Below are 25,046 nucleotides of genomic sequence, written 5' to 3'. Positions count from 1 at the left end.
TAACCCTTGCCATATACTCGAATATTGTAAGCCAGCTTTTATTATCCCGAAGCATTCAGTTCATCATTGCATCGAACCTAACTAAAATGCCTAGTCAAGGTCTTGAACTTATGTCCTTTCCTCTTTGAAGAGTTTGTTGTGCTCCAGTATGTGATGCGCGAGTCATTTGGCACCTTTTTTATTGTATAAAGACACGCTTCAAAACATCGATTAGTAGTAAGAGCTTGGATCAGATGGCGTTCCCGCTGTGCTTAACGGCTTCTGTTGCAACTTTTTGAAGGCCTTATGCGTCTAATCTCTACACGTTTTTTTTTCTTCTCAACCGTGGCGGTACTCAACTCATGGTACCGTTGTACTCACGACTACCGCGACAAGGTTCAAGGTTGCAATGTTACATTTATTCAGAGACTGGGCATGCGTTGTATTTTCCTTCAGTCGTCTTTGTTTTGCCCAAGCTTCACAGCTTTAGCCTTGATAAGAGTTGCGTTGCGAAATTATCTGCCACTGAGGCAAGAAGATTTCTTTTTCTTTCACTTGGTACAATAAGTATCGACTCCGTGTGGTCCCAGGCCTAGTTAGGTCGTGGTGAGTTTCGATTAGTAGATACCAAACCACCTTTTTTTTGGTTAGATATCGTATTTTCCAAGTTGACGTTAAAGTTCAGCCTTTTTTTCTACTCATAAATAATATGGTTTGTCTTCTCCGGCACTAATTCAGTCTGGTGCCTGCCCATTGAATTTGCTTCATGAACCAAAACTGTGTTTACTTTGTTCTATGATTTCGTTTCGGCGCAGGCAGTGATCGCCATTTTCCGTGCGGAGGTTGGGTTCTCTATCACTATAGTTCATTGATTTGTTGTCTCGAGCTCTTTTTCTTAGCTAGAAGATGAGAAACAGATGGCTACATTCTGATTGCCATCGATCGGCAAGACACTCATTGCATCTCTGGCCTGCTGTAGCTCACAAACCAAGCTTAGTCTACTTTTGCTTTACCAATCGTTATATAGAAACTGAATGCTTTTAAGCATCTATTATGATTGACTGATGTAACCCTCACCTTATATGTAAAGCATTCGTTCCTTGTCGCGAAGGTCGTGCCTCATATCTTACTGCCGAGCATCTCTAAAAGCCTTTGATGTCTTTAAAACAATCACATGCATGTGGCTGGTTTGAGACAGCTGCAGAAGTAGTTTCGCGTTCGGTTGCATTTTTTGGCAAGTGGCTTTAAAGCAATGGTCTTTTGCACTAGCAAGTTTGCTATCACTCTGGCCATTCGGGCTAGCGTGCTACATTCTGCCGCTTCCTGGTCTTGCCGCTTCTATTTTGATTTTCCAGCTCCATTTTAAGTAAAAAACCTGTGTAGGCTCTGGAGCGGGACTGATACGAGGCATAGCATTTACCACCCGCGTGATTAAACACTGCAGCACTAGGTATATTTGTAGGAAATGAAAAACCTCGACAGTTAGGCGAGCTTTCTAATGTTGCATCGGGGACGGAAAACATAGGTTACACGTTTTTTATGTTTGAGACCAATTCCTTGCATGAACATTGGTAAGGAAGTCCCTAGAATCATAGGTATTAGCACACCTCCAAATTGTGTCACCTTGACTTCGATATCAAATGGACACTCCCAGGCGGTCAGGCCAACTTGAAGAAACCACTAAGTCAACTTTGTATTCACACAGCCACCAGAAAAGTTAAGTAGGATTATAAAGATCTCTTTTTTGTGTTCTTAGATATTTCACAAACATTTTGCTCGGTTCGGCATAAACGGTTATTAATAACGATGTACTGGTTTTTCCTATCTCGGTTTCTTTTTTTCTTAGGGTTTTTCTTTTCTCTTTTTCCTAAGGGTGTGTCGCTGATAGGACATTTAGATTAGTTAGAAAGACGGCTCTGGTAGGATGGGTTGGTCGATCTGTTTTAGCAAACCCTATCATCATCAGTGCTTCTGATCTCTTTACGGCCGATATCCCCATTCCTGGATGTCAGTGAAATCACATACTTTTCTATGACATCCTGCATTTTATATGTATTGAATATGAAAAACAACAAAAAAACGTTAATTTAACATAAGAACGACTCTACAGTTACGTTGTCGACGTGGCAAGCGTTTACGTCCTTGGAACGCTATCGTGTGGTTTTACTGGAACAAACACAGCAACGTGTTGATCATTTAAGATGTATTAATTTTCACGTATAGTAAGTTCAAGGACAAGATTTTTCGCACTGAAAAGGGATTTATTCAATATATTATCCTTACACTGTGAAGTTTCTATAAAGAATCGTGACCTTCAGTTTTATACGTATTTAAAACCATAACTAAAATTCGATATATCAATGTCGACTTTTAGTACGACCTCAGCAAATATTGCTGGAAAATGATGCATCTGGTGTATTTCTGTTTCACAAGAAGGATCTTCTAGACATGTTGAATTCTTGCCTCGACGAAGAGTGGTTTGATGTAACTATTGACCGTTCGGTGGGTTATGACGCAGTAGTTCCTCATATACATGTTCTTTCTGTTCGAGCCTTCGTTTTTTGGATAATAAATCTGCTCCATTCATGGAGCTAACAGACATGGATGTAGCTCTGAAACATCGACATAGTCATTCTAACAGAATTTTCCATCTCGATAAAGACTGGATATACCATGCCAGAGTTACTTTCCACTGCGTCCGATTGGACGGATTGCCCTTAAGTTTCTCATAGTATGAATTTAAGCTTATGCTAGTTAATATCTGAACGTAGTTGTCGGCCTCGTACTTGGATATCTAACACGTTAGCTTTACCTAAGAATAGACCACCACCGTTTGTGTCACTGCCTACCCTTGATAGCTCTCAATACGAATACGAAATGTGTCACATTTCCTCGACAGTGATGAAAAAAGTTCTTACACTTTTGTTTGCGGTGGCGGATCCCTAAAAAAATCGCAGCTTTTTTGGAGTCGGTAGCATTCTGGTAATTTGTGATCTAAGACCGAAGCAGTTCATGGAGAAGCTATGGAAAGGCGTGCTTGCTATCAAGTGCAGAACGTGTTGTGCTTGAGTCCTCATTCTCTGACGATTTGCGACCCGTATTTAGTTGAAGACAGAACAAAAAAGCAAATAAGCAGAAAAGATGAGCGACTAAAAAAGCCTTAACAGGCATAAGTTATCTTGCATCCTTCAAATCTACATATGTATAATATTGTTGGGATACTTCCGCAAGCCAAGATTACAGCTTTTGAAGCCTAGAAGGCGGAACAGGAGTCTGTCATTGAAGCGGCAATCAATTATAGAAGATGTCTGTGCGCGCGTACGTGAGTAAGACGTGATCCAAACTGTGGAGAAAAAGATCAGTTAAGGAAGTAAAACAGGCATCGCAATGTTTCAGGAACGAAACGAAAATGTCGGGGTTGACTAGACAACTATGTTATAGCAGGTTCCGGGCAGCTTTTAACAGGCTAACATAGTTCGAAAGAATCTGCTAATAGTACAGATAGCTTTATGTTGAAATATATATGTAGATACCGTAACTGAGACAACGCGGATATTTAGGGTATTTCCGACACTATTGCTTATGCATATATACATTAAAGCTATTGTTCCATGTGTCTCCAACATACAGATTAGGCCTATTCGCCCTGTCATCTTTGAAGGTAATATACGAGATATGTAGTACAAAACATAACAAAGCTAACTCTAATTTTTCAAATGTTTCCCACAGGCTTTGTTTAGTTTTTCGGTTATTTTCAACCGAAGACTGCACCAATATTGTCATCGATCTTCTATGAAAGAATTAAAGATGAAAGAAGAAGTCTATATTAAAGAATTTATGGCATCGTGGTAAGATTTGAGTCATTTACCTTTTGAGAAGTTAGTGAAATTTTTAAAACAAAAATAACGTTCGAAAACAATGCCTGGTGGGTATGATAAACGACACAGAGCTTTTAACCGTAACGCCTGCTTTTTGTCACCATGATTTTCCATGTGAGGTCGAGCGTAATTGATCAATCGGGCAAGTTCACCTCTATTGATTATTCTTGACTGTTTAATGTGAAATTTATTTATCTGCTCCGATTTTTGATAATATATTACAGCCGGAATTGTCAAGCCAGAACTCATGAAGGTGCAGTGAAACAGTTGCGCCAGACAATTAAACAGACGCTTAAATAAGCTACAATAAGCTTTACAGTGATGTCATTCTGATTCAGTTGTATTCACTTCTTGTTGAAGCCATCCACAATTATCGTAGAGGATACGTTTTTCACCTTAAGCAAAAAGTCCGTGCAAGAATGGGTAATTTTTGTAACGTGAAAACAATGAGAAGCAAGCGTCTCGACATCTTTGTTCTTGAGCCTTATTCAAATAATGCAGCATTAATTTTGGCCAACCTTTCTATTGTATTAATTCGACCAAGGTGAATAAGTGTGGTTTATTTACATGCACCAAACTTGAATGCTAACATTCGGGCACTAGCTGACTGTCACCACAGCTCTCAAGTTTTCGTTATTCATCTTTCAATGGGTCTTCCACTATATTAACTTTTTATTTCAAGGTGTGATCTTTGGAATTTTCTAAACCAACGGCGAACAGCGTTTTAAGTAGTGAAAATTTTACTGAATACAGGTTTTATAGGGTGTATAGCTGTCTTTACCAAGGTGAAAATTGAATTCATAAACAAATAGCTTTCTGACTTTCCATGGTTTACTACAACTCGTCTGCTAAAGTCCCAAGCAACGATATTTGATTGAATTGTTTTGAAATTAACAAATGCAGGCGTTTCTCAAATACAAAAAAAAGTCGCGAAATTTTGTACCCGTGTAAAATAGCGATATTTGGAAACGTGAGATTAATATTTATCGTGTTTCATATTAAAGGCCACTAGATATATGTATATATATATATATATATCGCATGGTATGCCGCAAGACGCGCTTCTCGACGCTTCATCCAGACGTGAACCTAGGCAGTAGCTCTTTAGATACATGTTAATTTATTCGCGGAGACACCGTACGAAAACCGGGTTTGCAGGTCAAAACGACCGGCGCACAGAAAGTGATGCTTTATAAATCCTTTATAAAAAGAGAAACTGGCCGTAGACCGCCTTCAAAAGCTCACATACAGAGGGGCCGCACAGTTCGATTGACCGCGAGTCTTCCGACGTTCCGAAATGTAGAGAACAGAAAGCACCAGCCGAAGGTGATGAAAGTGTTCCTCGACTTCTTTCGAAAACCCTATAATATTGTTTGAGTAAACCAAGGTCATTTGCAGTTTACGGGAAAGTCGGTTCGTCAACCGCTGAAATGTCACCAGAGCATTAGCCAGCCCGAAGGGCATCCGTTTGAATTAATACAAGTCATCTATAAGGTACAAAATGCCGTTTCTTTTTATTCTCGGGCACCATGGGGATTTGTCAATAACAGCTTGTTAGGTCTAATGCAGAAAATACTCGGCTACTTTTCGCACGTCGATAGGGTCGTTGCTTGGCAGCGGAGTAGGGAAGTTTCTTTGTCGCCACATTCGATTTTAAGTAGCCGATATAAAATCGAATATAGAGTCGAACCGAATTTTTAACGAGGACCACAGGCAAGCCTAGGGGGCGAGAGAAAAGTTCAGTCATGTTGTGGTCCAACATCTGCTGTATTTCTTTTATGATATATGCTCACCATGCCGGGGAGACCCGCCAAGAGTCCACATACAGAAAAAGCTTGTTGTTTCGCAGACTGTATGGGTAAGATGCGTCTTTGGAAGCTTCTTTGGAACATCTGATTTCGTGTTCTTAGGACGAATGCCTTAATTGGTCACGAAGTAATTCCATCAGGCGACTTCGGTCATGCTTACGCAACACGCAAAGGTATGTTACAGAAATAAACAGTGAACCGTGAGTTGATCGAGGAACTCAACGCACCTTTTATCCATTGCAAGGTGTCGTCATTCGCCCAACTGATAAATTAAAGCTGACAAATCGTTGCTGACAAAGGCTCTCCATACTCAGAAAAAAACGGCGATATCGTTAAAATAACACGATGGAAACTTGTTCAACGTCCGCTTGATAGGGACAGACGGGGAAGAAATCATGCAAACCAGTGGACGCTTTAACCATAAGCTTGTCACATAGAGTTTTCGGATACATAAATACAAGAAAGCAAAGTATGTAAAAGACAACGCTGATCGCGCTGCCATGAAAAACCCACGTATCATATCAAACCGACTCAAGCAAAAGTATTAGTGTTAGGACACGTGCATGTAGATTTCTACGTAATGCAAATCCCTTCACTAAATGGCAACACGTGGGTGTATTACTGATCATACCCAAGATAAAATAGGGTAAATTTTCACACAGAAAAGACGCAAGCAGCTCGTCATTTCAAAAACTATGATAAATAGTTCGAAATCCATAGAGAAAAAACCGTGAGAACTTTGCATACTGACGCAGGTGAGAAATAACGGCGGGATTGTGTGCGAATGTGGGAATCCGCGCAAGGTAGGCTTAAGCGGTTTGCGGCAAAGGCCAGCACAGATTTAACCAAACTAAGCCGCGCTATACTAGCAGATTTCGAAAATTCCTATAAGGCTAAATAGTACTCTGTGAGAGCATGTTAATAAACATGCTGACCATTTACCCGTCCACCTGCAAGAAATTTTGAAGACTATATACATTATGGAACCGCATTTCGGCAGGATGCACACCATTGGATCAAAGTTCCAAACTTTTCACAAAATCCAAAAGTTTATCAAAAAATGTGGCAAAACATTAGTGGCACTGACACCAGGGTAGAAAACAATAAGAGCCAAATCGTTGTGATAACGAAAACTAAACGCGGATGAAAGCGTGCCAAACATGATGCATCGCCTGCGGACTCAGCCAGTAACAGGGTTGGATTACTCTCGACGCGACGTGTATGTGGAAATTTTCAAATTTAAAGTAATACGGTCTACCCTGACAATTTGCGCCATGGAAAGACTTGAAATTAAAAAAAGTTGACATGGGTTTGGCATATCTCGGTAATCCTATCAACGAAGAGACAACCTTACCCAATTTGAGAGAACAATGGAAGTGGTGTATACTATATATAAAACTGGGCTACGTATGGGTTGTACTGATCTAAATAGTGACTTGCAAAGAAACTCATGGGAGCGTTTACATATTCTACCATGGATTACAATAAAGCGAAATAGACGACAGGTTCCATTTCCAGAAGAAAAATGGAATAATGTCACTATTTAGTTACACGATATATGGTTGCGAGCGATAAAGCTAAAACCACTGGTCAACTACTGAAAAGCCTAAGAATATTTTTTAAGATGAACAACAATGATTATCACATTTTAAAATAGAAATAAAAATCAACAACAATCACAATATCACCATATCGCGAGACAAATATATCTCAGAAATACTGGATAATTTTGTAATGTCATATTGTAAATTAGCGACAGCACTCGCAGGCGGCGAAAAGTTGTTGGAAGGAAACGAGCCAGGAGAGATCAGGTCAAATATACTATGCAGACAATTGGCAGGTAGTCTCCTCTATGTATCTCCCGTCTTCAAGTCAGACATGAGCTTCCTAACTGGTTTTGTGTTACGACACCTGGATAAATACAGCAAACGTCATTCGATGCTAGAAATATAGACACTTCCCTAGTCATAGGGAAGTGTCTATATTTCCCTAGGAATAGTCAGAGGACGCTTTTACTAGGGCTACGGCGCTCTCGAAACGGATATAGTCTCTTGATAAATACGGGATGACTAACTACGATAAATGAGAACGCGGTTGTGTGGACCTTAAGCCTGGTAATTGTATTTTGATCGTAAATAGACGCGAATTGGAACTACAAGCGGGTTTCCATTACTCAACGAACCTGATGGGCCCGACAGTTCTGTCGAAAACAGGTTACAGAGCAAGCATATATATCAAAAAGCAGGCTACATTAGCCGCAATACGCTCCAAATAACTTTACCATCAGGATATACGCCTCTACTATGTGAGCTATTTGAAAACAATTTGAAAATATAGTAAATCAAACGACAAGAAGGCCAATATAATTTCAAAACCAGCCACGAAACCGCAAGTTGCAACATAGCAAGCAAAAGGCAATACCACTTGATGTTAATAAGAGCGAAAGACCTACTCCAAATAACTAATGCGATAAAATGCACAAAAATAAGACAGAACACAATCTGATTTAACAAGAACCCAGGCAAAGATTTACTGAAAAAGAAGAAGCCCCTTAAATCATTAAAGATAACTAACCGAGTACTGCTCGCAATAGCTGTAATATTGATAGCGAATTGTGGTCACGATAGGTGTTATGTCTCCGTATCCATTATTTTATCATATCAGTAAAAGTTTCTTTTTGATCCTCTTCTTCAAGCCAACTGAACATCGTATATTGATTTGAATAGGTGCACGATAAAAGCGCATATGAAATGGAAAACTAAAATGATGGATGCCTGTCAAATTATATATAACACTACATCCCTGAACTGATAAAGCATTTTCTGCTTAAGGTTGGGCTGTTTCAATCTTTGTTACCACTGCTGTTGTTTTTTTGAAGCAGACTTCGGTTGTATATATACTTTTTTGAAACCTCTTTAATCTAAGTTTGACAACATACTATTGTCTAATCTGCAGTTATCAGTGCCTCTAAGTTTCGAGTTATAGGTCGGGTATAGCCGTTAGGCGTTCCATTCAGACGGCTGGCTCGTGGCGTGAAAAGAAGTGTATCTACGCCCGGATTCGAACCTAGACCATAACACGTCTTTAATATTCGCAGCCACATACGTTATTAGTGCTTGGAAGAAACGGGCAATACTATAATTTTATTTGGTCTAACAAAAGAGTATTAGTACGCCATGTTGCCATTGAGATTGTGCGAATTCAGGCATATGCCTATTTTCGTCATAATGCGATGAAAACATAATAATTACAACACTTATATCAACCTACTGGTAGAACAAAGATACAGCAGCAGAAAGGATAGAGTATATTAGACTGCAAAGCCAGTATAGTAACGCGCAGCTTGACGAGAAAGGAAAATTTTACTATGGACGAGAAAGCAATAATAAGAGCCTGGATTTAAGAAGAAGAACTCTAACTCGCTCATTAAACGAAGTAAGGCGGCCAAATGGAAAGAATCGATAAAAGAGGTAGCAAAGGAAAACTTTGGTCCAACATAATAAATTGCCATAAGAAAGCTACGAGAGGCGGTCCTGCAATGGTCCCGTTGTTAACGAGGATATTTCGGAGCTTGCAGCAAAGTGCATTAAACAGGCAAAGCTGCATCTAGCAGTAAGCAACACACCAGTTTTGGAAGTCCATTTCGAAGTCATAAAGCTGCTAATCCAAAGATAGTCAAAAGTTTTCAAAAAACTGGCAAATAAACCTCTTCAAGCAGGACGGTTTCCGAAGATGTGTGAAAAAGCAGATTTAGTGCTGATTCCGGAGCCGGGAAATAAAACTAGCCCATAGGCTCGGCGATTAATTTTCCTGCTGAATATGGTGGTAAAGATAATAGAAAACGTCATCATTGCCTGAGTTGAAAAGAGATAAAAAAAAACAAAAGAGCTTCACCGGATTTCCTGGGCGACGCTCTGAATATGGCAGAGACCTGAATGGGAAAACACCATTTAAAAATGGCGCTAAAAGAGCGAAGCCATTTAGTTGACGAGTATGAGAACCGAAAGAAAAAAACTCGATCTCGGGCTTGGGAAAACACTTATTAAAATAACTCGCACAGACAAACATCTGTCCATGATTCTAGATACGCGGCTGGCGAGCCTGGTAAATGTCAAATATGCAGCTGCGAAAACATTTAGGTACGTTACAAATTTGGCACGGCTCATACCTAGCGTTAATAGGGTTCTAAACAAAACTAGACGTCTGCTAGCAGCAGTGGCAAAGTCGGTCACACGCTACACCTCTGCCATTTGGACAGGCATGGTGAGAGTTATGGATAAAACAGAAAGACGCTCTTATCAGCACAGAGAGCGGTCGTCACCAAAGTGACTAGGGCCTAGAGGACACTGGTGACAAATGATGTCCTCATTTTAGCTGAGATTAATTTATGGGACCTTCTAACAGGTTAGAGAGAGAGCTACTACTTCGACGGGGACAGATCTGGCGACAGCAAAAAAGGCTAAGCTAGAAAAATGAAAGCAACAGTTGGTCTTATCCGGCAGCCCAGAATACTAGACTCTAAATCTGATACCTGACATAAGCAAGTGATATCATGGGCCATATGACAAGCTATCATGTGGGGTAACTCAGGTACTTATCATGTTCGGCAGTTCCAGACGTATATGAAAAACAATGGAAAAGCACACGCCACCACACACATTTTGTGCGACTCGGATCTAACAGACAACCCTGAACATACAGTTTTTGGTTCTAGCACACTCCAAAGTACAGGGTTCGAAACAGCCCACGACAATCTACTTCAATGAAAAACAAAAAAGTTGTCGCTAACATGACGAAAACAAAAGATCCATAAACTGCTGGGACGACCTTCCTTGGGAGAAGGCAAAGAAACAGCTTAATAGGCAACTTCCTGTTTTTATCAAAGCTTGAAAAAAACAGAAAGCGAAGATTTAATGAAGAATACCAAACGATGCAGGAGGGAAGACAAGTATAATTACAGTTTGACAACTTCTTCTTATTGGATCTGAAATGATTTTAAAATTTACCGGTCCTTGGGGGGGAGGGGGTAAGCGAACCCTGAGTTTAGTCACGGTAAGTTATTATCACGAATAAACTGAACAACTTGGTATGGAAGCAGTTTCTAGTAATAAATCTATTTTGGCCCAACACAGAGAATGGTAACTTTGAGACGAAACTGTTTCTTCTCCCTTAAGAAAAAAAAGAAAAAGCATTCTCCCTTTACTTAAAAAAGGTAAATTTCGGCACCGTCTTACAGACATAGTATTCAATTGATGTGCATTAGAATACAGTGCCACATTGCTTGGACTTCATTGTCCTTGTAGATTAAGCACCAGGTACGTGTCACTTCCACACAATTTTCTCCAAAGCAATTTATCGTGAATCAATCAGTGAAATGTTGATCGCGATAATTAGCATTATTAAATTCATTTAATTAAAATTAATTTTCATTCTGTTCAAAGATGCATCCGGTTCGGTTCGAACCGAATGTTCCATTGATATGTGGTAAGGCACATGATTACAAATCTAAACCAAGGGTTTTTTGTTCTAACAGTATAGAACACAATATACATATTTTTGATATTTTTTTGTTTTTGTAACCATGACCGTGTTTAGTCAAGGTCAATATTTGTATCCATCCGCAAACAGGCCTAGGGCTTAGGATCTCTCAAGCTTCTAACCAAGCAAAGTTTTTACAGCAGCTCGGGTCGAAGTTAAGAAGAAAACTTTGAACAATACAGTCATTTATAAAGCGCTTGGAAGCTGTAAACTGCAATTAAAAAAAAAAAAAGATATATATATATATAATATTGTATTCTTATTGGGCAAGTGAAGGGTCAAAGTTGTTAGATTGAACAAACTCTAGAATTCCAATAGGGGTAACTAAATAAAAATAGATGGCTACCGATTTAGTTAAATTAGCGCTTGTATTTTTAGACAATTAGACTTTCAAGATTAGTGTTCTAGCGGATCGTGCTTTGAAAGCTACGTCTGCTTAGAGTGGCACAATCTTATTGCAATCATCTGATATCAATTACTTTATATATGACATTAAAGACTGATTCCCAAAGCAAGAGTCAATCAGGTGCAAATTTCATCTCAAACATTATTATCGGATGATACATCTCGTAAAGAGCATCAAAAAGAATTAAAAAAAAAACACTATTTTTGAAAAAAGAACATAACCAAAAAAGTCCTGTTGGCTTAGAAATGTGCAGCGTTATGTATGATAACGTGCCCCATTCACAAAAAAATACATCTGTAATTTACGAGGGGGTATAGTTACCTGAACGAAAAAGAACGCCAAAAGTAGTGTGTTCGATGGTAGTTTTATATTTTAAATACAGCATTAAACTACTGAGTTTTGCAGGAGATGCCCTTCTTCGACGCTGTTTCATTTGTGCAGTTTATGGTCGAATGTGTTGGTCTTGACATCCGTAAACTACATTCGGGAACTGCACGTTCTGGAATGCCCTGGAAAAATCATATTTTATGTCAACAATCAAATGAGCCAATCAAAACTCAGAAAATGTATACTCAGGTAAGTGTATTACATTCACTTCGAGATTTTCAGAAGATTTTGTACTAAAACAAAATTTAGCAATGAAATTCACATGACTAGCCCGAATTCTAAGCCACTTATATTGCTAGAAGTCGACGCCCAAGATAAATTAGCAATTTCAGGCTATAATGGCAAAATCTCTGTATTACCAGAGCCTCGTGAAGCACCCTCTCATGAGCTTCCTTGATTTTAAATGCTGGTTTTAAACTAATAAAGACAACGCGTACAAAAAAAACATTTTGTCAAAAGTTGTATATGAACGCCAATTGGTAGCGTAGCACGAACCGTCACACCTTCCACAAAAACCATACTGCCCGTTTAAAAGCAGCATGAAATCCGCCATGCATGATGTAGTGATAGTATAAGCTTGACCGATAACTACGATATTGACAATTAGAATTTGGGTCTTCAGTTTTCTTCTTCCTTAATTGAGCCTAACAGCCCGAAAAAAATTTACCAAATAAATATTACTATTTAATTCTAGCGTATTGTGTGCTGGTAATATATTAATAATTTTTGCCCTATATAGCGTTAGCAATTCCAGTGCCGATTTTGATAAACTTAGGTTTTGTTTAAACTGGCAGGAAACTGGCAACGCTCTTCTTAGAATTAACGTTTTAATGATGACGGGCAAACGGGTACATCATTGCTGCTATCTTCCTATGTGCCATGTCTTTTATATGTGACTTCGCTAAAGATCTTCGATATTTACCGGAGACTTCCAAAGTTCAGAGTGATTTGATTATCTTATGTTTTTGCCGACTAACCCGTGTTGTAACTTAACTTTATTTATTGAGGATAAAATTCTTGTGAAGCTAATTTACCTGCATTGGCATATATGGAGGACTTGGACCGCCGTCATCCACAGCCATATGAGTATCTCTTCTAAGAGATGGAGCGCTCTGACTTCCAACTTTGTAATGTTGAGCAGTCGTATGTTCTTCAATATGTTTTTCATCGCTTCGGTTATAACGGTATGAAGGTTGATCAGTAACGAGACGTCGCATTGGCGCGCAAGCCACAGTGTCTGGAAGATTGGATATTAAGGAACCCGTACTAGAGAATCCAGATATCGCTGTAAAATGTAGAATAAATGGGATACTTAACTAACTCGCAGGCTTCGTCCTGCGCTCGCTTTGCAGTTGATAGATAATTAACACCTTGAAAATCCCCAGTTTTTTAATGCTTCCGTAAAACAAGATTGAGTAAAGTTATTCAGTGTCATGCCACCTGAAATCAACCGCTGACCGAAATAATCCCTTATAAATGACTGTCCTTGTATAACTAATGCGATCTGTGGAAGTCGCACCTAGGTAAATATTGTAAACCTTAGCCCGAATGCGCGTTAATAGTGGTCCTGTTTATAGTTATTTCATTCTACCCTTCTATTGATATGTTTCGACACTCATGGTGGTTGTTTTGCAGCTGCTTAGCAGCTCTGTATATAAGTACGGTGTATCAATATTGTCGAATCTGATTTGTGCTGTAAATCTGTGCCATCACAAACAATATTCCGACCCCAGGCTTACACCTTTACTAGTTGTAATATTAGTGAAGCCCTGTTATACTAATTCAGTTATGCTGTGGTAGTTATTGGGATAATTTTTTTTCAATATTTCAGTCTTTTCCCGTAACCTTTTTGCAATAATCTTATCACTTTCCTTCGACGATTGATTCTATTAAAAGCTAACCTACAGCTCGGTCATATGGGTCCTGCTGCAGTGATCTCGTTCTTCTATTGGAATATTCCAGCAACTGGGCTAGTTACCAAAAAGTAATGCTAAACAATTTGGCAAGAAGTCAATTTTTGTCCTGACTCTCCAGTCATTTCATTACAACTAAACTGTTACCAGAATAGATATATCACTTTATCTGAAAAACAAACTGTTGTTAATCCCGAAGAAACTTTACTTTGGTTGCATGTGTAAACTTATCTTCAACCTCAATAGACGGTTCCGAATTTGACATCGGCCACATGGAAGAAGCATGAGTCACAACGAATTAGTACATTGTTTTGCCTAGCTGCAACCAGCTTATTATGGCAGTTATACTTGATAGATAGTTCTCTAATATCATATATGTTAGTGGCAAGTATAATTTTATAGGCTAGGTTTAGTGCTGTAGGTGCTAATATATATAAATAGCAATTGTCACAATAAAAGTGTTGCGATAATTTGTTTATAAAGGCAGCGTTATAAAAAGAATGTATTAATGAATAATAGTTATTGTACTATAGATATTATAATAGTTCGGAAGAAGTAGTTGATGAGGACACCGATAGGCGGACTTGCGACAGGACAAAACGTTTTATCTATGTAATGGTAGCATCAATGAGAATGAGCATACTTCTATCATTGTGAGAGTGCCAGAGTGGCATGCAAATAGTCATCCCTTAGATTAAGAGACTTATTCAGGGCCTGTGTCGAAGTATCAGTTTTTTTTTTGTTTAGTTATTTTTTTCTGTACGCTTTCATAATAATTAGTATTATCGCAAGTCCTTTTCATGCAATACCCACAATTTTTTGTCACTCTTGTTTCAGTAGAGCTTCGTCGATCTAAAGCTTGCAGTGAAACTTAAGTTAGGCCATTGTGATAACTTTTTCAGAAAATATTATTTGTATTTTGAAGCCATTTCGAAGTTAATTCCGTTCGCTCAATGTTTGGAATCGTTCTCCTGCAAAATCATGACATTTGAGAATCTTTGCTCTTTTTGCTAAAAACGCTACACCAACACTAGGTGATCGTGACAACTTTTACGACGCTGAATATAATTAATCTAAATCAAGCTTTTTCATGAATGTAATAACCTACCTCGATTTTCCGTATGTCCTCCTAAGACTGACACTCAAGAGGCTATGTCCAGTAGTAGTGAAAAGCGGCGAGAGAACGCTACGTACAGCGCAAACAGCCGCTAAGCAAACCCTATTATTACCACCCTCTGAGCAAAATAGCGTGTAGTGCGGTTAGTGCCAAGTGCGTGCATTTCAATGAACATATCGTTAAAATTAGCCGTGCGTCTGATGGCAAGTACTCAGTCGCGCTAGAGGTAATCACTTACTAAAGTAGCTAATCATAGTTACACCGTGTGCTCTGAAGGAAGCAATAGTCGTTTTAGGCAAATTACTTCATGGAACTTTAGCTCATTTTCTGTAGTGATGTGCAATAACAGTCATTTATAGTCTTTCCGGACGTAGCTCGTTTTCAGCGTAAAAGCAACTCGTTGATTTAGCTATGAACGGGTGCTTTGCAATTTTGTCTATCCTTACCGATTGAGAAGCCTACTGACCACCCTAACTAGCTTCAATTGTGGCTGTTGTATCTCAAATGTATATAAAAAAAAAGTTTCATTCACTTTGAAAATATGTGTTGAAATTGTAATATCTGTACAATACACTGCAAATATGTAATCGCTTAGGCCAATCATTCATTAGCAGAGTTAGCGAAACTTTAAATTTTTTACAACTAGAATTTTTAAAGAATGTGCGCTCCGGGCTTTTATTTGCTACGTACAATGAGTCGGTGTAGTACTTTCAGTTGAATTAATGACATCGCAATTTCGGAGAAGATAAATTGATGATTGATGCACCGCATCAGATAGGGCCGCTGCTTGTTGGGTCCGGGGCTGCTGCGACACAGACGCGTACTCCTGGTTTCGACCATGTGAACGTTCCTGTGTTTTAAGTGGTGTAGCTAAGTTTGCGTAAAGGACTTCTTCGGGCTGCTCACTAGAATGTTTCTCTGCATCTAAAACAGTATGAAAAGCCATGCTTAGACCCTCTTCCTTTCGTCGGCGCGCCTCCCGAAGTTTTTTCGCCTGCAAATAAACCTTTACGCTATCACTCGATACTTCTTCTATTCTTCTATGAGCATACACATTAGGATCACGTAAATCCGAAAGTTGCAGTGACAAAGTAAACAACGTACGAATCACTGTTGACAGTACTCATATAACATATTTTACTTTTTCTATGTACTTCTTTGTAACCGATCATATGCCTACTGCGCCTCCACCATTCAGCTATGCCATAAAGTCGATGTCGATACAATGCACACAACCCAGTACCACATGCGAAGTTTTAGCAGAAATCAGTAAGAGACTTGTGTGACGGACTAGAGTATGTGCAAAATTAGTGAAGTAAAATTAAATATAAAGAAGGGAAAGATAGATGTAAAGTAAGGTAGGATGTAATTCAATAGTTAGTAAAAAAAAAAAGTGGTTTATAGTAAGGACAAAAGTAATCCTACAAAACTAAATATGACACTTGTACAATATTACAACGCATTCTATATCTGACGAGTACATTCATATATTTGTTGTACTAATACAGCGTCTGTTTCCATCTTCGAAGTGCTGCTTTCCTAACTGGACAAAGGTACTACAAGGATGGCAGAAGTATCGTTCATTCGAACTTCTATATTTTGCGCGAGAAGTTTCCGTTATTTGTTCAGAATAAATAAGACATTATTGCACGTTGAGGCGAAGCAACATAAATATATATGGTAAAAACATAAGTGCAAATAATATTTAGTTAGGAAGTCTTTGTCAAAATTATCAAAAATATATACATAGAATACATAGAGTTTCGAAGGTTATACAACGTAGTTAGGATACTTGTCTTTATAAAGAGCCCCTCTGATTGTTCAGAAAATAATGGCGATCTTTCACATGTTCGTTATACCCTTTTCCTGTTGTTTGTTTATTTCTTAATAGCACTATTTTACGTTACTGTCTAACATTTTTTTGTGTCATGAACGGATTTTCGTCTCGAACATCGCGCCTTCGACTCCTACTGCATTTTGCCTTCGCCGAAGTCAGAAAGTGTCACGGATGGTGTGGCTTGCTTAGTGTACTAATCATAATATTAATGATGGCACACTTCGTCTTATAACAATATAGCGCAAACATATTGATAACGAATGGTGGGGCTCGTACGCTGAATAAATGGGTTGTTAACCAGTGAACGCCCTGTGTGGCTTTTGCTTGAATGTTTTCACTGCTCCGGATATTTGTTCAAATTTTAAGAAAAACGCGCTCTGCTCTATCGCCACCAGAGCATAATTCTTTAAGCATTTTCAAATCATCAACTAAAATAAGTCATCTTGATTGACGTCATGTGTTCCGATACTACATCAGGCAACTCGTTGTACTTTATTATTTTAAGATCATAGCCTTATATCTTTTGAAGCCAGTACTCCATGCTGTTGAAGCGTATATTAGAACAAAGAGGGTATATTTGTACGGTTGAGTATATAGTTTACAAATTCAAGAAGAACTGCTCACATCACTAAGTTAGCCTTTTGAATGGCAGAAAGTATAAAATCAGACACATGGGCTCAGTACTTCATAAGAAGGCCAAAAAATTGTTTTTATTAGTTTGAATTTTTATCACCAAATTACCCACCAAGCCACTGCGGAACTAAAAAATTTTGAAAAAATTGCGTGAATAACCCCTTCTAGTATACATATAAGACCGAAATATATACAATTACGAATTTTCCCGTCATTTGCCACGAGAGCCCAGTCTTTCCTTATTTCTAATACCTGTGTCACATCACCACGTATATGAATCGAGCTGATGATCCAGTCCAAAATGGGTTCGGAATTGGGTTTCCCTCAAGTGAATTTCGAGAGATCAGATGTAGGAATTGACGGACGGCACTGTCGCATTTATTAGAACCAAAAGTAGAATGTCTTTCTATAGAACGACTCTTTGCATAGTATTCGATATTGACTGATGAGGTATTCTTTTCTGTTAGCCGTCGTCGTTAGAGCTAAGACCAGCTTTTAGGCGTCGCTGCACGCACTTGTGCATTACAAACGAAGCGTACCCCTGGACGATGCAGCTTTCCTTGACGGTTCTCTTATTGGCTACCATAATTTGCAATTGTTCCAGAAAAGTCTAGGCTTTATAAGCTGATCGATAATATATTTAATATGAGTTTTTTTTCTTTTCCTCACTATTGTAAGTTTTCGTTGAGATGAAGGGTTCGTATAGATAAGTGTTGGCATGCTAAATGACATATCCGTACATCGTGTTCACGTCACAGTAAGTGAAGAAACAGCGATCCAGATGTGTGGTCAGGTTATTGATTATACCGTTGTAATCGCTTCTCCTCTAACGTAGGAATACCAGTGACATATCTTGGGGTTCGAAGCTGTGTGAAGCAGTGAACATGACCGGAGCTTGACAGACTGTCACACCGTTCATTGAGTCATCATATACGAAAACGTTAAGGACACTATGGCTTTTTGTCCAGTTGTTAACAAACTGGTGTAGTCCCATTTACTAAATATCTCTTCTTTAAGTGGGTCAGCATTGTTGAACTCAGTGTCTAGGTTGATGAGAACAAGTCCATTGCCTTAGAGCAAGTCCAATGCCCTAGAGCTGGAGCGAAACTTTGCGATTAACTTGCGCAAAAGCTTCTAGATAAGTAGCGAGCTCAGTTTTTTTTTTGTTTTAAATTTTACGCTATATGCCTAAAATTTACTTTTACACGATGATTCAGCAGGTGATATGCTATCGTTCAACCGGATACCGGAAATACATGTCATTTCAATTTCTACAGCAGTCATGAATGCAAGTTTATCGCATTCACGATTGTAGTAAAAAACGGACTCGTTGTTAAAGGCATTTCAGATTTAATTACCTCTTGTCTTATTTTGTTTTAGACTTCTAGCTGGTTTTTTACATGGACAAGTTTGCAGAATAATCTCTCTTAGGCATAGCATCAAGAAATTGCTCCTATTAGAAGCCTAATCGGAACAAGTCCTGCTGAACTTCTATGGGTTTTTTGAACAAGTATACAAAAAAAAGCACGGTAGCGAAGCAAGCTACCATTTACTTTAAAAATACCTCATTCTTTTCAATTCCTTTTTTCTTGGATATTAATTTTTAATTATTTTCAGTTAGAAAGATAAAAATTTTTAGCAACGCTGGCATTTCAGAATAACTTATCGTTGCTATGTGCCCATTTTCTTGTCCACAAGGAAATAGTTCTCTGTTGCAGTTGACCGTGGTGTTGTCTGTCAGATTTTTGGACATGAATCAAATAGCTTACTGTCTCTGGGTTGACCTGAGAACCCTTTTACGACCGCATCAGCATTCTAAATTTCATCATCAAACGTTCCATCCATGTCGCCGCTAGGTATTTGAATAATATTTAGTAATAATGGATAACGCGTTTTAAGCAGCAATGGCGCCTTGAAACCAGAAACTGCACGCCGCCCCGGTAGGTCATCTGATAAGAACCGCCTGAAGGCATCTTATAAATCTGCCGTGAAGATGAATTACAGTTATATGACAATCCTTAACCATCTTTTTCAGTGAAATAAGAAGTGCAACTGTAACTGCTCCCCAGGATGAGTAAAGGGCAGAAAGAAACACAGCGTTTCTTCGCCTCTCAATTTCGCCCGGCATTAAGCAATATGCACCCATAATGGCAAATTTCTACGTAGGATCATTACGCCTGAATCCAGAATGAGATCAAATTCTTATCCAAAAAAGATCATCGTTTGCATTCGGTGTCAGTGAAAAAGTCTTATATATTTAGAATTGTTGAAAAAAAAGATATCCTTTTTGCATCGAACAGACGAGACCATTCAACAAGAAAGGCCTCAAGGACAAAGCAAAGTGATGCTTCTTTACCACATGCTACACTACGCACAGCAATAATATGTTCGAGCACACGCATAGAAGTCGAACGAAACGCTTCGTATTTTGCAAGGTACAAAAACTTCTATTATTTTCTGAACAATATAGTAATCAATTCAGTTATTTTTTACGAACCTTTACGCGTTCCCTAGCCTGCAGCATGCGAGCTAATTCTCGATCCTGTTGCTCTCGCGCGATAGCTTCATCATCTTCTTGAGCAAGCTTTCTTGCCAGTTGTTCATCGAGCCTCATAGCATCTTCTTCTTGGCGCTCCTCGTCGAGCAATAAGGCTAACTGTGCAGCCAGTTCTTCGGCTTCAGCCTCTCTAATATACAATCATATCACAAAAACACCCAGAAGAACAGAATTTAATATAAGTAATGATTTTTTTTTTTGTAAATCTATGAATTAATCTGTAACAAGCGCGCTTTTCATTTTGCTGTGCAAGAGAGTTTCGTTTCATGTTATACGTGTTCAAGTTATATGAATGTATGTTTACATTTCTAACCGTCTATATCCGCCTATCCTTTGTCAACTGCCGGTAACGAAGAGCTGTTTTTTTTTCTATATTAATCTCGTGCACGAATACAAGTGGTAAGAGTCAAAAATATCTATTCTTTTCAGGTAACTTAGCGGTTCGATCTATTGAAGACTAAAGTACTATGGTAGTATAAGGGGAATTAAACATGTACCAATCAAGTTAGAAGTAAATGTGATCACCTTTGATAACAATAGACGCTGTAATATTATAGAAGTGAAGCTTTACAAAGTTGCAGTCGTTGCAGGACTTCTAAATCAAATATATGTCAAATATATTTCAACATTTACCATAAAGGTTAATTAGTAACAATTGCTGCGATAACAACAATCGAGCACATAGGTCATACATTCTCGTTTTGCTAGAATGTCAAATAATTAATCATTGTCAACTAGTACACTAATTTTGTTATAAGGCAATACTGAATATACATATATTATCATTATGGACCTATGAAATGTCATTCGCACGTGGGGACATTTGCTAGAAAAATCTACGTTGCAATCTTCTTATTAGCGCATCTGAAGCAAATCGAGTCCTTTCCAGACTGTCCTTACACAGGTTACTATGTTCTACCTGGGCCATTGCTTTTAGGCCATTGCATTTTCATTAGGGGCAAAGACAGTGTCAAAGCTGCAACTCGCATGAAAATAATGCACAATAAGGTGCTAAAGGCAATCGAAGGAGACGGGACTTCTACGCGTCTAATACATTTTGGTATAATGTAGTACAATATAATATGATAGTAATAATTTGATACCCCACGGGCTGAGCAGATCTATAGGTCGATAGACCCTGATGGTTTTTAGGTATTAAAAGGTGGGGGAATTAACGATATCACATGGTCATTCGCCAACACCAGTGGCACAATGATATGGAATACCGATTGTCAAGAAGTAAGTCCTCATGCTATTTGTTGTAGACTACTGTAGATATGAGAGAGACATACTGCTAAAAAAAAGATGCGCAACTCCACTGAGCGACAATGTTCCAAACGGCAATTATTTGCAACGTGTTTTCAAACCAATTCTAGTGACAACTGAGGTACTTGTTGCTTAAAGGAGCTACAAGAGTTCTGCGTGGTATAAAAACTATCAAAAAAAGTAGTGTTATAGTGCACTGTATATTCTGAAATATTTGTCAGAAATTCCCAAATGTGTCCTTCATATTAAGTGATATTAAAGGCTATTTGGATAAGGCTCCTCAATAATAAACCACCATTAGGTTTTCACTGGCTTAATTTTTAGTTGGTTTTTTTTTAAATCGAGCATCAAAAAAGATCTGTTTCAAACTTTATGTTGCCAGGAAAAAAAATGGTAAACTAAGTTATCAAATACAACCTGTGATGAGTCGGCTCTTTTGATACCAGGAATTTGAAAGTGGTAAAAGGAAGGACACCAAGTATACCCTGGTTCCAGCGACGTTTCACGACTTGAACTGAGCAGGAAGTTAGCAAAACAAAAGCCTTACTGAAAATTAAGAAAAATAGCTAAGGATTCCCTTTCGACATACAAGTCCGTTTTCTTTTGTTATGGTCACAAGGCGTACTTGAATGTCGTTCAAAAAAATACCTTGTACGTAAATTGCTAATCAAATACTCCGCAAATATCGTGCATTAAACACCGGCTTACCGAAGTCTTTGAATAAATCACTTTTAAAACAGATGTACGTAATACCTTCGTAGAAAGATTTTAGAAATAATAAAATAAAAATCGCAAAGAGGGCCTAAAGTTACATTAAGAAATACCTATGAAGAAGTATTGATATCAAGTATTAATTCCTGGCACTGACTTGACAAATTCTTCATTTTATGTAGCGCGGCGAAATGCAGAGAGTATAATTAAGAAGAATCAATACCTACGATTGAATAGTTTGGTATGAGGTTTTGTCGATTGTACAGAAGTCCTGCAAGTCAGGACCGTAAGATTTCCTGGCCATTACTGGATATATGCACACACAGGGCATTCAGGAAGCTCTGCGATATTATAGAAAATAAACCAAAGTTTAACTGTTTCAAAAATAACCTTCCATGCAAATAATTTTTATTCTTTATTTTGTAAACACGTATTTAAATAGAGACGTTGCATAAGCTTCTAAATAATCGGTAGGTAAGCGTCCTCCTTGTCACCGCCCCAACATTGCTGCCTTATACGCTGCCAAGTCTATTTTTTTCGACGTCTTACCTCATCCTTGATTAATTCGTCACTTTTTCGATATGCACGTCTTGTTTCCCGATATTACCTTATACTGGTATAAACGTGATAATTTACCCCATCCCAACAATAATAGATATGTACCATAACATTCTTTGAAAAAGAGTATTATGCAACAGGGAGTTCTCATTTTTTTTATTATATATAGACTCGCAAGCGTGCAAGAAGCAATTTGGACCCAGGTGGACCCCTCACCTGATGATCAAGGCTTCTTGAGGAAACTTCTGCTAAAGCGTAATTCCGACGTTGACCATCGTCAATAGCGATTGCAAGTCATCTTATCTGAATGTGCGTAGGCGTTCTTCTCTTTGACTTAACTATCAAGGATCACTTTCATGCAATAATCGGTATCCGATTTAGATCACATTTATTATTAAAAGATGGTTGTGCATAAGGTGATACACCACGTGAGCTTGCACACCATCAATATGCTGGAGTAAGCTAAACGGTTTGATGCACGGCCAGCATAATGAAATGCCCAAGGCTTAAAAAAGTTTCAAATCGGCAGGCTTTCCGAGTTACAGTTGAGCCCAGTAATGCGTAAAGAAGTGATGGGCATCTACTAACGAACCTATAGATATATAATACTCTATTCTTCGTTAATTTTAATCTTCCTTAAAAACGTTGGAAAAGAGTACCTCAACAGTGTTTGTGTGCATGTAGTAATGATTCGAATAATTGAAATAAATATAATACATAATTCGATTTTGGATGCGCCTTTAGGTTTCTAAATGTGTGTGATACATGTGGTTTTTTCGGTGTATTGCACTGTGAATGTTTGTTATATCATATTGAAGCATAAACCGCAAATCATATAAGAGCACTTAGAAATTTTACCCATTATCGTGTACTTCTCCGCACCCGCATGCTGTTTTTTGAATTACTGTGCAAGGGAAGACATTTACTACGACGTGTGGTGCAATGTCAGCTCACTACAATATGCACGACAATTCGAGCTATTACGCAGAGCTTATGAACCCGATTTTTTGTCTTCCTCTGTTCAGAGACACATAGATGATTTGAAATGTAGTGCAGAAATTATCGTTTACTTTCACCTATTCGGCGACGATGACATTATTGCGCCCTTAGATTAGTTAAAAATGAGTGTTAATGATTTTCGTGCCTCTGTGACTATACATGAACTTGAAAAGTAAAATACGAGAAGATTTAACGGAACATTCAGACTCAAACAAAAAGGCGACTGCGAGAAAATTCCTAGGTGGTCGGAATACGATATTGCCTCGAACGTAAAAGATAAGTTGCGTTTGTCATTTAGAAGAATACGAAACAAAAATAGAAATGCAGCGACGGGACAGAATAATTCTAATTACGTTACAGCAAAACTAATACGGTTTTTTTTAACTGCGTCAGAGGGTGGCAAAGCACGGAGTCGCTGTATCCATAAAGACTTTTCGACGTCAGATCGAAATAAGCGATTTTAGTTGTTGTAAACCAGCAAAATATTTCTAACATACTTTCCATATTTGTATCTACGTTTCAAATTCGTGCTAAATAAGTCCAAAGTGGGACAGTTGAAGACTGGAAAGAGGTCTTTTTATAAAGATGAATTGCATTTTGAAATTATGGGACGTAATGCATACACAAAAGTACCACGTTTACAGGGATCCCTGGAAAGATTCCACGATCTTGTATACGCACACAAATCAAACGCTCGAGCAAATTTATTAATTGCGTAGGCCATGAATTCCATCTACGGTGCAGGAATCAACGAAAATATCGGAAAACGACAAGACAGCGAAGTAATTCAAGCGGAAATGCTATCCAGGATGCGAGAGTGGTTCCCAAATAGTAAGTATGTATTCATGGGTGAAATATCACCATATTATTTAGTCTCTGAAGTGTTCATCGCTGATAGTGTTAAGGCTATGTTATGACCCGAAAATTCACTCGATTTGAATCCGATTGAAAACTTATTTTATAAAGGCAAGTTAGGGCCGGCAGAAGATCACAGACCTAAGAATACAGTGCTCAAAGTGTGGACCCGTGATTCGACCGTTACAAAGATAGTACGAAAATGTATCAGAGTAATCCTAAATGGAGTTGCATTTCCAAGCGGCTATGCTTAAGGGCCAAATACTCGACTTCGTGACTTTCCTGCGACAGTTTCTTAAAAATATCTCTCTAGTTACTGTGGCGTCACATGTAGCACATTGGAAAGCAATGAGAGACAGCTTGCACTCGACAATCTGTGAAATTTTTAAATGGACCTATTTAATTGGTCAATGGCTGTAAATAAGGAACAAAATGCTACCCTGGCTTATCAGCTAATTCGTGCAAGGAATGTTTCATACATAACTAGTAATATTTAAAGTTCTAATTTGTTGAAATATAAAGTCTACCGTATACTATAATTGTGCATATATATATATGTATATATATATATATACATGCACAATTATAGTATACGGTATATATA

General features: G+C 38.3%; 1 protein-coding gene across 3 annotated transcripts in view; it reads right to left on the bottom strand.

Annotated features, from left to right (window-relative positions):
* Positions 1 to 11,954: 11,954 nt before the first annotated feature.
* Positions 11,955 to 25,046, bottom strand: part of LOC111252356 (uncharacterized) — a 28,713-nt gene continuing 15,621 nt past the window's right edge. For 2 of the 3 annotated variants that reach the window (XM_022810084.2, XM_086992025.1), the window contains exons 4-7: positions 19,994 to 20,183; positions 15,717 to 16,020; positions 13,031 to 13,233; positions 11,955 to 12,118 (exon numbers count right to left, since the gene is read on the bottom strand). In XM_022810084.2, coding sequence (XP_022665819.1) covers positions 11,999 to 12,118; positions 13,031 to 13,233; positions 15,717 to 16,020; positions 19,994 to 20,183 — 817 coding nt within the window. In that variant the 3' untranslated portion in view covers positions 11,955 to 11,998. The remainder of the gene's footprint in view (positions 12,119 to 13,030; positions 13,234 to 15,716; positions 16,021 to 19,993; positions 20,184 to 25,046) is intronic. The other variant, XM_022810085.2, reaches the window with a different exon arrangement.

The sequence above is a fragment of the Varroa destructor genome, unplaced genomic scaffold (genome assembly GCF_002443255.2).
Source record: "Varroa destructor unplaced genomic scaffold, Vdes_3.0 BEIS01000006.1, whole genome shotgun sequence".
NCBI lineage: Eukaryota > Metazoa > Arthropoda > Arachnida > Mesostigmata > Varroidae > Varroa > Varroa destructor.
Note: the sequence above shows the minus strand (reverse complement) of the source record. Positions and strands in the feature narration are given on the sequence as shown.